Source organism: Olea europaea, chromosome 23, assembly GCF_002742605.1.
Source record: "Olea europaea var. sylvestris chromosome 23, O_europaea_v1, whole genome shotgun sequence".
In the NCBI taxonomy this organism is placed as follows: domain Eukaryota; kingdom Viridiplantae; phylum Streptophyta; class Magnoliopsida; order Lamiales; family Oleaceae; genus Olea; species Olea europaea.
In genome coordinates, this window is record NC_036259.1 from 6,734,924 (window position 1) to 6,748,995 (window position 14,072).

The 14,072-nt window shown below is 32.5% G+C and overlaps 1 protein-coding gene across 3 annotated transcripts; it reads right to left on the reverse strand.

Annotated features, from left to right (window-relative positions):
* LOC111372225 (sterol 3-beta-glucosyltransferase UGT80B1) lies at positions 1-10,267 on the reverse strand. Of its 3 annotated transcripts, none has more exons than XM_022994451.1 (14): positions 10,163-10,267; positions 9,776-9,885; positions 7,206-7,428; positions 6,052-6,163; positions 5,442-5,612; positions 4,741-4,804; positions 4,392-4,449; positions 4,115-4,292; positions 3,837-3,967; positions 3,154-3,256; positions 2,412-2,488; positions 2,180-2,227; positions 1,456-1,605; positions 1-457 (listed from the first exon to the last, which is right to left on the reverse strand). In XM_022994451.1, exons 3-14 carry the CDS (start codon positions 7,308-7,310, stop codon positions 257-259), a joined length of 1,398 nt encoding a protein of 465 aa, XP_022850219.1. In that variant the 5' UTR covers positions 7,311-7,428; positions 9,776-9,885; positions 10,163-10,267; the 3' UTR covers positions 1-256. The 3 variants fall into 3 exon arrangements, with proteins under 3 accessions (XP_022850219.1, XP_022850220.1, XP_022850221.1); XM_022994452.1 differs by lacking the exon at positions 10,163-10,267 and adding an exon at positions 10,083-10,124; XM_022994453.1 differs by lacking the exon at positions 9,776-9,885 and having other exon boundaries at positions 10,163-10,260.
* Positions 10,268-14,072: the final 3,805 nt, after the last annotated feature.

The following is a 14,072-nucleotide window of genomic DNA, read 5'->3' on the forward strand; positions in this document are numbered from 1 at the left end:
TAATATTTTGCAAACTAACATAGACAATTCCAAATATCCAGAAGATACCGAACACAATTACTTCAAACTATAAATACAAGTTTCCTCTCATGCTACTGCAGTAACAAATAATCTATCAAACATTGTTTACTGTTGCATGGAATTTTTTACATGCCTTCTATCACACCAAAATGAAACGAAAGAATATGCTAAAAAACCTAAAAAAAAAAGAACAAAAGATATCTATGTACATTGAAATAATCTATATTTGGAAACCTTAAGAACCACAAGGTAGAGTGCATAGTTTCCCAATTTGAATGAAAAGCCACTGGAAAGGATTTGGTGTGTTGTATTTCTCTGAAGATGATGTAGGCAATGGTAGCTTTAGAGGCAAATGCCGGTGAAATGCATCAACTGCTGATTCAACACCGTCTTCATTCTCAATTAATATTGCCAGTTCCATTGCTCGGGATTTCACCTGGAAAAGTGAATCACACCAAAATACATTTTTAGCAACTGGGTAGAATCTATAGATCAATGGTCTCATGTTAGTGAAAACATTAGATGCATGTTTGGTATGGAAAACTGAACTCGAGGGAACACTATAATAGACAAGATTTTAGCTTCTTTTTCTTTATTGATATTGTTTACTACCGTATAGTAAACAAGCCATCAGGTAAAAGGTATCAATTCTTCCCTTAATTGATTCGCTTCTTTCATCAGATGTCAGAATGCCTGCTATAAGTCATTCACTCTGGTATGACTAACTTTGGGCTTAGTTTACTCTTTTTTTACTTTTTCTTTTTTTCTTTTTTTTTAGCAACTTTGGGCTTCTTTTAGTACGGGTGAATTAATGGAAATAGTGGCCTTCAACCCTAAAATTCTTTGGTCGATAGATATGCTTTTTAACCTCCATACCCACATTCATGTTACTTTTATGATTTGTCTAGAACAGAAGTAAAATCCTCTTCCCCGCTCCCAAAAGGCGATAGATGTGCTTTTACCTCCATACCCACGTTCATGTTACTTTTGTTATTTGTCTAGAACAGAAGTAAAATCCTCTTCCCTGACCCCAAAAGGTGAGTTAATAATCTCTCAGGTACTGAAACCATTAAAGAGAACAGAATAACACACACAATCTCTCTTTTCTTTCGTCTACTAGCAAATTGAGCAACATCAGCTATCGGCACTATCAAAGTTGATGATAATTTAAGAAATCGAGTTAAACTAGCAGGAACTTGATAGAAGCAATTTAAAGCTTCATCACATGGGATGTTATAGCAAGTGACTCGGGAATAGAAACAGATTTATAAGCTAAAAGCAAAGGGGGAACAGTCACGGCATTTTGTTTGGGACTTCAAAAGGGAAAAGGTCAAAACGAAAAAAGTAATAAATTGTAATACGGAAACTAATCCATTATTTGCAAGATTTATTCAACAAAATTCATAATATGAAATAAATGGAGACCACACTTACCTCTGGCTGGAGCATGAATCTTATTGCATTTGAAAGAGCTTCCATGCTGAGCAGGGATATGGGAATTGGAGCTGGTCCCAGTCCTTTCTGACAAACTCTTTCACCCCAGAAAAACTGATCTCCAAAGAAGGGCACTATGGTTGTCGGACACTGCATTAAATGATGCAAAACATAACATTAGGCCAACCACATTATCGTGAAAGATGCAAAAAATTCAGAATGAATCGGAAATAAAACATTTCACTCATTTGGTTCGTATCTCCTATGGTCCAGTAACAATCTGCAAATATTTCTTTACTGGTATAAATCATCCACAACAACCAACAAGCAAAGCTTTCTGTTCAATTAATTTGGATGTTACAAACCATTTGCAAATAACTAAATTCCAAGAAATGACATTTTATTTTGGAAGATTTGATTTCCTTAATCACCGGTTTGCCTTTATGGTACTAACGTGAAAAGATTCCATTTTTACCTTTCCTTTTCTTTGTATAGGCTAGATTATGGAAATTCTTAATGGGACAAATTGTATTATGATAGTTAGTAATAAATTTCCTTGTTTTTTAATAATATTATAAAAACAGGGTCTTTTCTTTATAATTCAAAGAACATAAGAACTATACAATCTTTTTATTCCTCTCCGAACTACTGTCTTTGTGACAATTTCTAAGATGTGTTGAAGCATCACACTATGCTATATTGCGAAAATGTCAAGAAAAATTACCCCAGCTTTAAGTCCTGTAGCTGTGGTTCCAGCACCACCATGATGGACCTGCATTGATGTATTTCCAATATTGATGAGTCCAAAAAGATGTTCTTTGCTCAAAATGATAAACGAGCACATAAAATTTTCCAAATCAATGTTACCAACATCTCAAATCATTAACAACCGAGGGAGAACATACTATCAGCCCTCAAATACTATATATAAAATCCAGAGGCAGCTTTTGACTTACCACAGCCGAACACTGGGGGAACAACCAGTCATGAGGGCAATCCACAATAAGGAAAACACTTTCAGGAATGCCTGTATCTGCAGTTCAAACAGAGACATTTTTCAGAAGCATATGTACAGACATCAATAAAATTTTGTGGTATAGGATATGAAAAGAGATGTCAAAAGCTTTTTGTTTCCTTGGATTCCTCATGTAGCATGTTGAATTGTCTTTGAAGTAGGGATAGGCAGACAGATGAAATAATACGAAGCTCCAAAATTCAGAAAAATATCTTGTCTACTAATTGACTTCAGTTACCGATAATTTCACCCATACTCACAAAAACATAGAAAGAGAGAGGTGCAGGTGGCAGATGCTTACATGGGTATAAGCAGCAGGTCCTTTCTTGAATATCTTTTTTCACTCCGTATGTGTTTAAATACTTTTTAGATCTATGTTCATATTTTTCTTTTTCTTTTCATTTTATCTCTTTTTTTTTTGTGGGGGGTGGGGTGGGGGTGTGGATTGAGTTGCAGGGTGCATATGTTGAATGCAGTGAAGTTGCAGGGTGCATATGTTGAATGCAGTGAAACGGCATGGAATGCAAAACTAAGCATCCTTCTTCCAACTCTAATACTTATTTCATAAAACAGCATTGAATAGATGACACCTGATGTTACTTTTTTTTTTAATAAAGCAATAAAGCTTCCATCTGAACAAGAAGTAATGAAATGTCGAAGAAAAAATGAATAAAGAAACTTACGAGTGCCAAGATCTCCCCAACCTTGGTCAATTATTCCTCTTTGTCCCGTATTCTTTAATGCCTCCAAAATAATATCTGTAGTTTTCTTTGAATCTTCAAGAGGCTTACCAAGCAACGAACAATTGTGTCAATGTTTGAACAACTTTCAAAAGGTATACTAAAAGCACATACATCTTTCTAAATGAAATCAATAATCACAGTTATTAACACAAGTATTAACAAAGCAAGTACTGAATTAGATAAAAGGACATCTGATATGATCTTCGTACATCCTTCAATACTGCATAAGAAAAAAGTGTTTTACCAATTTGGAAGACAACATCTAAAGTCCAATTGACTTGGGGATGGCATATGCCTTCAGAGCAAGTGCAGTATAGGTTCAATAAACTAAGCCAGCAGCTACAAATGGGATAAACTCGATAGTCAGAGTTTTATCAATAAATTAATTTCTCATTTTTTGGTACATTACCGCTGGCCAAAAATTGAATTTGGAAGAGCTAGGTCTCTAAAAGGAAGAAGAGGATAAAGAAAATAATGCAGAGAGATGGAAGGAGTAACCAATCATTATAGACATTAAGAAACATTCCCTTATACAATCACAACATACCACTCAGAAAAGCTTCATTTATTAATTTAAATCAGAAAAGCGTGGAGTTTTATATCAACCACTATATTGACCATACCATGCTTCCAAACCCTATATATATAGGTTCAGGTCCTTTTTGTATCCATTGAACAAATTCTTCCGGAGGTTGATGTTTTGATTGCTGGTTTAAAAAACAATAACCAACAACGTCAACCAGAGGGCCCCAGTCTGCAGATTAGTTGAAAGAATTAGTTATAAATAAGATTGTGATATAGAAAACATCAACTGAAACTAGATTTTGGAAGAGTTTAGCTTCCCAGCACTGAGATCGTTGTCCCTATTAATATAATTCATGCAACTAAAAGACACGCTTACCATTGGGCTTTGGCACAATGTGGGGACTCCACATGTAGCCTGTTGGTAAATGAGATATTGACCCATGGTATGTACTTAAGTATGCAATAGGATCAAGATTCAGCTTCTTTTTCCTGAAGTCATTAATATATCCTCTTATGCCCCACCATATTATTAGATCCACAAGAACATACGAAATCTGTATCAAGCAAGAAATATCATAAAACATATTTGTTTATCAAATTGAAGTTGTTCAAAATCCAAAAGAATAACAGTCTGCAAACAGATTGCAACATACCCAGTATCCTGCGCTTTGAGGTACACGTGCAAATGGATGGGGAAATTCATACGTGGGCCTGCCCATCAGAATACGTTACTTCTATTTCTCTTTTAAAGTAAACAGAAAGCTTCATTAGAAATAAAATAGATGTGCAGATTGATAGAATACATATAGTCCTACTCAACAAAATTATTTTCTCCCAAAAACTTTTTGACTAAAAAAAAAAAAAAAAAAACCCATACATTTATTTCTATGGTAGATCAGTGTCTGTAACTCGTTTTGGAAATTAAAATATAGTTGGACCACTTAAAATGATAGCAAAACAGAGACAAGACTGACATTAATAGAAATGATAATCTAAACTCACGTCCAAGGCATTGTGAAGAAGATGTGCAATGGTACACCAAGAGCTTCAGCAACATGTGCATGCCCTGGGAACAGAAAAGAATTTTAAATCTGGAAAACAAATGTCGGAATATCAAACTAAAACTTGAAAACATAATGTTGAAGATAATATATAGCCCCTGTTAGACAGCCATTATTTGGGTAAAATTGAGTTTTCAATAGTGGTTTTTTGAAAAATATGTGGTTAAAAAGTAAGAAAAATTTTGGGTTTTCGTGTAGAATATTTTGTCATGTGAATATGTGGTTGAAAATGAGTATATATATAAAAAATATAAAAAAAAGTTTTGAAATAATAATTGTCAAACAGAAGCTTAATGCTATACATTTGGCATCATCTAACAGTTTAAACTTTTATATCAAGTGGTTCAACGTGGCATAAAAAAAAACCAGCAAGCAGAGGTCCTGAGTTTAAATCTTGCCACCACCCATTATAAATGAAGCTGTCCACGTTTTTGGATTTGATGGAAAATGATGAATCTAACTTGCACGTGAAGAAACATGTTGAAAATAATATTTAAAGACATACGCTTGGTCTCATCTCATGGTTTAAGCTTTTAGATCAAGTGATTCAGCTCATACATGAATTTTGGATGATAATATATTGCAAATATCAAAAGTTCACCAATCTATATATTTAAACACGGAAACATTCCAATTACTAACCATATGCAGGAGGATTTGCAATAATTGCCTGAGCCGTGAAAGATTCACCAGTTTCCACATCCGGTTCTGTGCATGCTGGAAGCAGAGATTCAATTATGGACTTTATTTGTTTTCGTTGTATGGATATTTCTCCCGGTGCAAGAGGAATGAGACCTTTATTTCTGGCCGTATCTACAGTTGCAAGAAGAAAATTTACTCCAAAACAAACACTATACGTCATAATTTTACTGATTATGTTCAAGAAACTGATTTAGACATCACACAGTTGCCTTTTAGAAATTTCAAGGTGTAGTTTCCAGAAGAAACAATGCAGAGTTGCAAGTTCAGTTAGATACTCCGTTAGATATAATTTGACTTTCACTCTCAATAAAATAGCTTCGCGTGGTAAAATAAAATGTAGACAAGATGAATGCAAAGGGAGAGGCTATTGGGAAAAATAGATATTTCTATTATCATTTTGTATTTACGATATCAAGGTCAGAAAAAATTCATGATAGAAGTGCCTTGTTTATGTACAAATCAAAAATTTCATAGTGGAATATATTAAATATCCACAGATAAATGACAGGAATGTGTGTGTGTGTGTGTGTGTGTGTTAAGGACCTCTTACATCCAGCCAAAACTCGAGGATCACCGCCCAGTGGGTAAAAATCTACACCAGCCGACCTCACAAATCCACAAAAGTTAACATGAGTTGCCAACCTAACATGATGGCCATATTCCTGCGGCCATGTGTAGAATCAATTAGAAATTTAAATGAATCAATTACATGAGCAGGAAAAAGTAAAATTGTAGTAAATTGTGAAATATGCACCATATGATGAAGCAGTAGCAATCGTTAATGAATACTTAGTCAAATAAAGCTATTTTGTCATATTGTATATTATCTATTATCAAACAATAAAAGAAATACGCATTGAGATCTTAGATTTGAAAAGAAATCAATAATTATTCAATCAGTTCTCAAAATCTAATGAAACGGAACACATATAAAAGCAATGTAATAGTAGTATATCAACTCTCAAGGTGGAGAACTAGCATAAAAAGAGGATATCAACAATTTTTAGTGTTTCACAAGAACTCCTATCATGCGTGCTTCGCAGCCCATAAAAAATTTCTAGCTAAGATTCACTACACATTCAATTCACCTACTAACATCTAAAAAAAATAGTCTGATATTTTGCTTCATTCATATTTTTATCCGAAAAACTTGGTGTCAGTTTTGAAGGGTTTGGAAGAGGATAGAATAATTAGTTCAAATAGAAAGTGGATAATGATGAGTCTGGCGCACAATAACAGTGGAGAAGATGGGCACTACTTGAATAAACCCTGTGAATGCAATAGTCAATTACTTATTCACCTAAAGCTTTCCAGTATTGACATGAATTCTTTCAAAACCTAATATAATGAGTTTGACTTTACAGGATCTCAAGAGTATATAAAAGCTTTAATCACATCAACCTCACCTTCAGACATGGACATATGATTCCAAAGCAGAGAAAGTACGGTAAGACAAGGAGGAGCAAGTACTATAAGAAATGAATTAAAACAGCTGTAAATTCACATGACTTTGATGTAGTATCACGTAGTCAGGAAAAGGTGTTGCAGTTATACTCGGAATCATTGTAGAGGCTGTCAAATCTAAGCTGAATTTAGAATCCTATATTCCTTTATACTTAAAGAGGAAAGGCTTCCTTCATGTAAGTTAATTCGAGGTCAAGGTGAACTAATCCACACAGGTAAAGAAAAATCTTGTTACAGTACCTGAAGTCTCTTTGCCATGGCCAGAAAAGGCTGAACATCTCCCCTGGTTCCAACTACAAGCAATGCAATCTTCAACTTTGGAATTGATTTGTTGAAATGAGACATGATGTAGTCAATGTGAAGAGGACGTCAAACAATTGGGCATCTATAGGTGTAACCTTAATTAGATCGAGCTCAACTCTCTAGTAACTTTGGTCTTTAAGAGGCACAAGGCAAACTTTTGCTGAAAAGACAAACACAAAAAGTTATATACATGGGTCATCTATTAGCATAAGGAAAGGAGTAAGATCACATCTTAAAGTTCCTGTATTAGTCCCCAACAAGAAGATGCTGACGTAGAGACTTAAGCAAGTGTGCCAGTTGGCACTATTCACTCATTAAGACTGGAAGTAATAGACAGACACTAAGTATCCAAGGGTGTTGGTTGTGAATCTGCATGTTTCAAGTTATGTTGGAACCTTAGTTGTTGGAAAAAGATTTTGAATCTTTCTTGTGTTGGAACCCTAGTCTTTGGAAAAGATTTTGAATCTTTCTTTGTAATCAAAATAATGAATTCTGTTTGATCATTATCAAATAGTGATAGGTATTATGTTGGCTCTTATGAAATGCCCAAATCACATTGCAATGGAAAAGAGGAAGTTATGCATGACTAGTAATACACCATAAAATTTACTGGAATATTCTCTTCAAAGTATATTTGTGTGTCTTGAACACTTGAGAGAAAGCTTGAAGCCTTTCTTATCACTATGATTATTCATGTTTCCGTGTATATGTGATGTATGTATGGGTGAACATAGTTTTTTGTTCTTAAAACTTCAAACATTCAAACCTTGGATTACATATAAATAAATAGCTGGAATTGCAGCCTGCAAATCTACCAGGGCTTTCGTAAAGCAGAAAGCCTTTAACACAAATTTTAAAGTGGGTTAATTGCCTCTTTTTGGTTTCCCAGTTTAAATGTATAGGAAAAGCTCTTACAGAATACAGTTATCATATATGGTGTCACAGGGCTCATTCCTCAATGGCAAAACCTGAAGCTGATTTCAAGTGGGAAATTTTCTTTTGAAACAAAAAAGTAAAGATCCATTGGGTGGTTGCTCTCATGGTACCCATTACTCAGGATGACAAGAAATTAAAATGCACCTTTCTACTAGACTTATTTGATAATTTTCATGGAAGTTCGATAATGCCATCATTCATGCTTCAGTCATCTGTTGGTTCCAGATTGTAGCCTTTTATTGGCAAACTACTCTATCATCAGTATTGCATCTTCCTGACTTTGTCTTCTCAACTCAAATCCTCCCATCCTTTTCCTACATAGTACTATCAAAGTCTCTCATTCTTAGAATTCAAAAATTAGATATCCCTAAAAGGTCATTAATTAAATCCATTTAGCCGCAAAAGGAGCAGGTGCCTGGAAGCAAACTAACTTTTGATCATGATGAGATGATACGAGTACAAGTTTTGATGCAATAGTTTGTTATCTCATCAGAAAAGTGTTAAAAGATGCACCAGGGAATTAGTCCATACTTATATAGCCCACGTTTGGCCACCATTTCTTAAAATTCATTTTTTTCCAAGCTCATTTTAACCACACATTTCATGGAGCTCACAACTTTTATCAACTTTTCAACTACACATTTCACCAACTTTTATCAAAATCTACCGAAAAATCTACTTTTTGTCCAAACCAAACAGGGGCATAGAAAAATGGATTAACAATGAGTCTGAGAAGGGATATAAAAGGAGGAGAAGTAATAAGACCTTGGTAGGAATAAAAACTCTGCTGCCAAAGCTTTCTATAACTAAAACTTAAGACTTTAAATGTTCATAAAGAACAAACTTAACACGAGTTTTCGACATGGGATTCAGTTCTCATCCCTGTTTCACAATACCAAGAAGCACATAAAGAAATTAAAATTCTTTGTCATGTCATTTGTTTCTCAACCTTGGGAGCAAAAAAGGAATGCTTAATTCCTCTGAAATTTGAAAGTAGGATAACAAATAATTGAAAGTAAATGCCAAGTGATTGGAACTAATCAGTAATCACCTATTGTGGAAGCCAAAATTAAAATCAATAAATTTGTTCTCAGGATTACAGCTCAAGAATTTAGATGAAATGGTTCTACATGATACAGCAGGAGAAAACAAAAATATGAATTTCGCAGCCACACAATTATGAAAATTTGTTTAAGTGTCAAGTCTTTGATACAAAACAAAAATAACTCAATTTGCAAATGAGGCAACTTGTTGGAGGCAAATTATGAATGAATAAATTTGTTCCCTTCAAAACAACTTAAGATTTCGGATGAGGTGGCTTGAAACCCTTGACATGTCAGGATTTGGCTTCCTAATCTCAAGACTAGACTCATTGGCATCTCCATGAAACTTTCGACCCTAACTTCGTATTTTTGTTAAATCATTACTATGAATTTCATCTGATGAACTACAGAGAACCATGAACTCCAATAGGAACTATTCAAAACCCTTCAATAACATTTATCTCGATATCCATTAAATTAGAGCACAGTACCCAAAAGCACTCAAAATTCAACTGAACCCAAACCTACCGAGCTCTGCAGATTCTCAAAATTTGCTTGAAATGGAGCAAAACACAAGACAAAATCCCGGGAGTCCACAATTACATAACACTTCAAATAGCAGTCTCTAACACATAAACCTGCGAGATAAGCCAAAACTGTGAAAGAGCACAAAAAATTAATCTAAGGTGCATACGGAAAAAGGCCTTCAAAAATTGTTAGAAGTAGACTGCAATCGAATTCAAGAAACTGAATAAAAATACACTCTTAACATGCCAGAATAGAAACTCCAGAGATAGACATATCAAATTTATGCAACTATTAATAAAAAACCAACCAATTCGAAACTCAATTACACAGGAAAGTGGCAAATAGCTAATAAAGAAGTAAATAACTCGACTTTGCAATGAAAGTTACCCGAAGGATATTGGCGTTCAACTTTCAAAGAGGGAGATGAAACTTTTTGAAATGTTGCGCCCGAACCTTCAGGATTCGAAAAGAAACAAATGATTAGTAATTTGAGGGAAACAACTTTAAACCATTTGTTTATATTTTTTTATATTTTTCAAAGGTCAGACTTAAAAGATATCTTTTTGGGATTTGGCAAGACTGCAAATGCAGGCTTCAAAATATTTAAAATAATTTATTTATTTTTTTCAATCAAATATTTTTTTAACCTATGTTTGAGCCACACTTTAAAAAAAAATACATTATTCATGTTAAATTAATGAAATATAAATAGTTAAAAAATGAGAAAAACTTTAAATTTACGTGTAATATTATTTCATTGAAGAATGTATGATTGAAATGATATCAAATCACTGTTAAAAAATATATTTTTTTGAAAATAATGTGGCTCAAACAAACCCTTAATAGAATAATTTTATATGTAAATTTAAAATTTTTTTCCTACCTAAAAATTCACACATTTTCTAAAATTTCACTATTTCAAAGACTATTTTTCAATAAAATGGAGCTTAAACAAGTCCATTCAAAATTCTAACGATGAATTATTATGAGTCAAATGAAATATGTTAATAAAAAATTTTGATGAGTATAAATTAAAATTTAACCTTTGCCATACATGCATTTTTTTTTTATACTTAAAATCTTCGAACTATCAAATTTCCTATTTGATGGAATCTGATTAAGTCCTCGTTTGGCCCCCATTACATGTAAATAAAAATGGGTGGAATAGTATTTTTTTGAAAAATGAGTGGTTGAAAAAGAAAGAAAAATTTTCAATTTACATTGTAATATTATTTTATGAAAGATTGTGTATTTAAAAATATGAAAGAGAAAAATGAAATAAAATGTAATGGAATGAAAATTTAATGGAGGCTAAATTATGTTGATTGAACTGTGCTTAATCTCTTTACGCGATATTTTCGTCTGCCATTATAGATCTCAAAAATAAAATTTAAAAAATAGCTAAACAAATGTATTTAACGAAAATACCCTTATTTTGGCTATGTCCAAATTTAAGTCACTACCTGGTAGAAGAATTTTCAATTTTGGATCATTTTCATCCTGTGGGGACTGTCTTGTACTAAAATTGATAGTTTGAGAGTCTAAAGTTGAAACAAATTGAATGAAATATGAGTACTTCCAATGATAAGTTTGAGGACTGCAATTGCAAATTTCTCTTTCAATTTTGTTGCGGTATTGATCACTGTTCTAAAAGACGTGCATTGGCGTGCACAGCGAAAATGCCAAGTCAAGTGGCTTTGATGCCTTATTTAGCGATCAACAGCAATCGTTGACTGCTAATGCGAGCCTAGGCGTGTATAATTATCCCTTTTTTTTTTTTTTTACAATTCTTCTAAATTAAAACTTAAATGTTGATTTCTTCATTTAGTCGATTCTAAATTCAAGATAGTTGCTTGAAGCTTTTAATAAAGGAAATCTCCCAAAATTTCTTATTTATTTACTATTTAATATTTATATTTTGAATTTATCTTTTTGTTCAAAACTTTGAGAAAATGTATAAATTTATTTTAGATGTTTAGCGTGTATTATTTTTAATTATTAAACAATTTTCGATTGATTAAAAATTAAAATAAGAAAACGTCTTTTTACGTCTATATCTCACTTAAACCTACTCCATAACTTGACATCCACACATTGCTAAGCATTATGCCTTTTAGAATATTGGTATTGAGTCAGTGTACTCTAATTCATCATTGATAGAAAATTGCAAGTTCTTATAATTTTTTTTTTTAATATTTCCACCAAACCTCCCAACAAATAGTAGAAATATGGTAAGTAGGAAAATTTACAAAACACACCCTCTATATGGGATATATATTACTTTACATGTCATATTTTCAAATTTACACTTTATCTATTACTTTACATGTCCCTAATCTTTTACTTTTTTGCAAATTTTACTCTAACATTCAAATTGTGCCAACGAAGACCCCTAACTTTTGAGAACTAAGCACTTGGGATCCAAATAGATGGAATTTGACCGTTGTTGACTAACAAAAGTGGACTTAGACTAACTTTGATCAAATAGAAATGGGCAAAATATTAATTTTAAAATTACTACATTAAATAAATAAACAAAAAATTCAAACTAAATCTGAAAAAATAGCAACAATTGTCCCTACTCTTTCAGGAAAAATTGCAACAACAGTCCATAATCTTTTTTGTTTTTATTTTGTTTTTTTTTTTTTGGTTTTTTGAAATTATTTTGAGCCTATTTGATTTGAATTAAAATTCGATTTTAATCTAAGTCAAAATCAAACAATCAATATTTAACCATATATTTCATGGATCCCACAACTTTTCAACCATACATTTCAAAAACTTCTATCATAATCTACTAAAAAAATTAATTTCAATTCCCATCAAACATCTTCTTTATGTATAATATAGCACAAAGTTACCATTTTATTCAATTAATTTTGGTCAAAATTAGTCAAAATCTACTTTTTTAGTCAATCAACAATCAAATCTCATCCATTTGAACCTCAGGTGCTTATTTCCCAAAGGTTAAGGACCTTCATTAGCACAAATAGAATGTTAGGGTAAAGTCTACAAAAAAGTGAAAGGTTAGGGATCGATGCTACAATTTTCCTATATTTTACAGTATAGTAACAAACAAACCAAAAAAAAAAAAAAAAATTTACTAATTAATTTACAAATTTACCACAAAAAATAGTTAAGCCTTGTTTGATATCCTAAATAGAATGTTAGGGTAAAGTCTACAAAAAAGTGAAAGGTTAGGGATCGATGCTACAATTTTCCTATATTTTACAGTATAGTAACAAACAAACCAAAAAAAAAAAAAAAAAATTTACTAATTAATTTACAAATTTACCACAAAAAATAGTTAAGCCTTGTTTGATATCCTTTACCCCTCTTTAGTACCAATTCAAATTCAAATTTTAATCTAAATCAAAGTAAACAATTAATTTTAACAACATATTTTATTGATCCCACAACTTTTTAGCCACACATTTCATCAATTTTTATTAAGATTTATTAAAAATCTTATTTTAATTTCCACCAAATAAGTATTTTAATTCACCAAAAAGATTTTTCAGCAGCAATATAATGGGGCCCGCATTTGCATTGTGATGTATTCGTGTTTAGCACGAAATAATCATTATTAAAATGATGTGTATCTTTCCAATTTTGCCCTTGAATAAATGCCTAGTTACCAACTGAAATTGGGGAGAAAGATTGAAGGGCAAATGAGTAAAGTTTCATCACAAACCGAGGGCAAACACGGTATTTAGTTCAGGTCTGTCAGTTGCATTTTCTTTTGTCCATAAATGCTTTTACGTTGCAAAAAAAATTTTTAAATCGCTTTCTTAAGGCTGTCAACCGGGTAGTGATGGCAAAAAAATTCGCCCTGTCTCAATGGGACAAAAAAATCCGTCCCGTGAAGGAAAAAATGATTAAAAATAATTTTACTTCTAAACAATTCATCCGTTAAAGGCTCATTTTGAATATGTATATTATTATCTAATAATAACATAACTCAAAAATAAAGAAAAAAAATTAAACGGGACAAAAAATTGCCATGACAGGATGGGGCGGACGCGAGGTTTGGGTGAGACGGAGTGGGGAGGAGGTGCCTCGCCCCAACCCCGCCCCGTTGACATCCCTACAAACGGGGGCTAAATAGACCAATATATCCATAATTAAAAATTGCAAAGCATACCATTTGTATTATATTATGTAAAGTTTTACATACCAATTTAGTAACTATTTTTTTATTCTCCAAAAATTCAATTACGATTTCATTTTCATCTCAAATTTATTTTTTTATATCTCATTAACTTTTCCTCCATAAATTAATCTTCAATTGAGACCT

Excerpts from the sequence above, each read along its gene's own strand:
- LOC111372225 (XM_022994451.1), bottom strand. The coding sequence starts at position 7,310 with ATGTCTCATTTCAACAAATCAATTCCAAAGTTGAAGATTGCATTGCTT. Across the intron at positions 5,613-6,051 it reads TCCTCGAGTTTTGGCTGGAT|ATACGGCCAGAAATAAAGGT; the intron begins GTAAGAGGTCCT and ends TTGCAACTGTAG. Across the intron at positions 4,805-5,441 it reads TGCAAATCCTCCTGCATATG|GGCATGCACATGTTGCTGAA; the intron begins GTTAGTAATTGG and ends TTCTGTTCCCAG.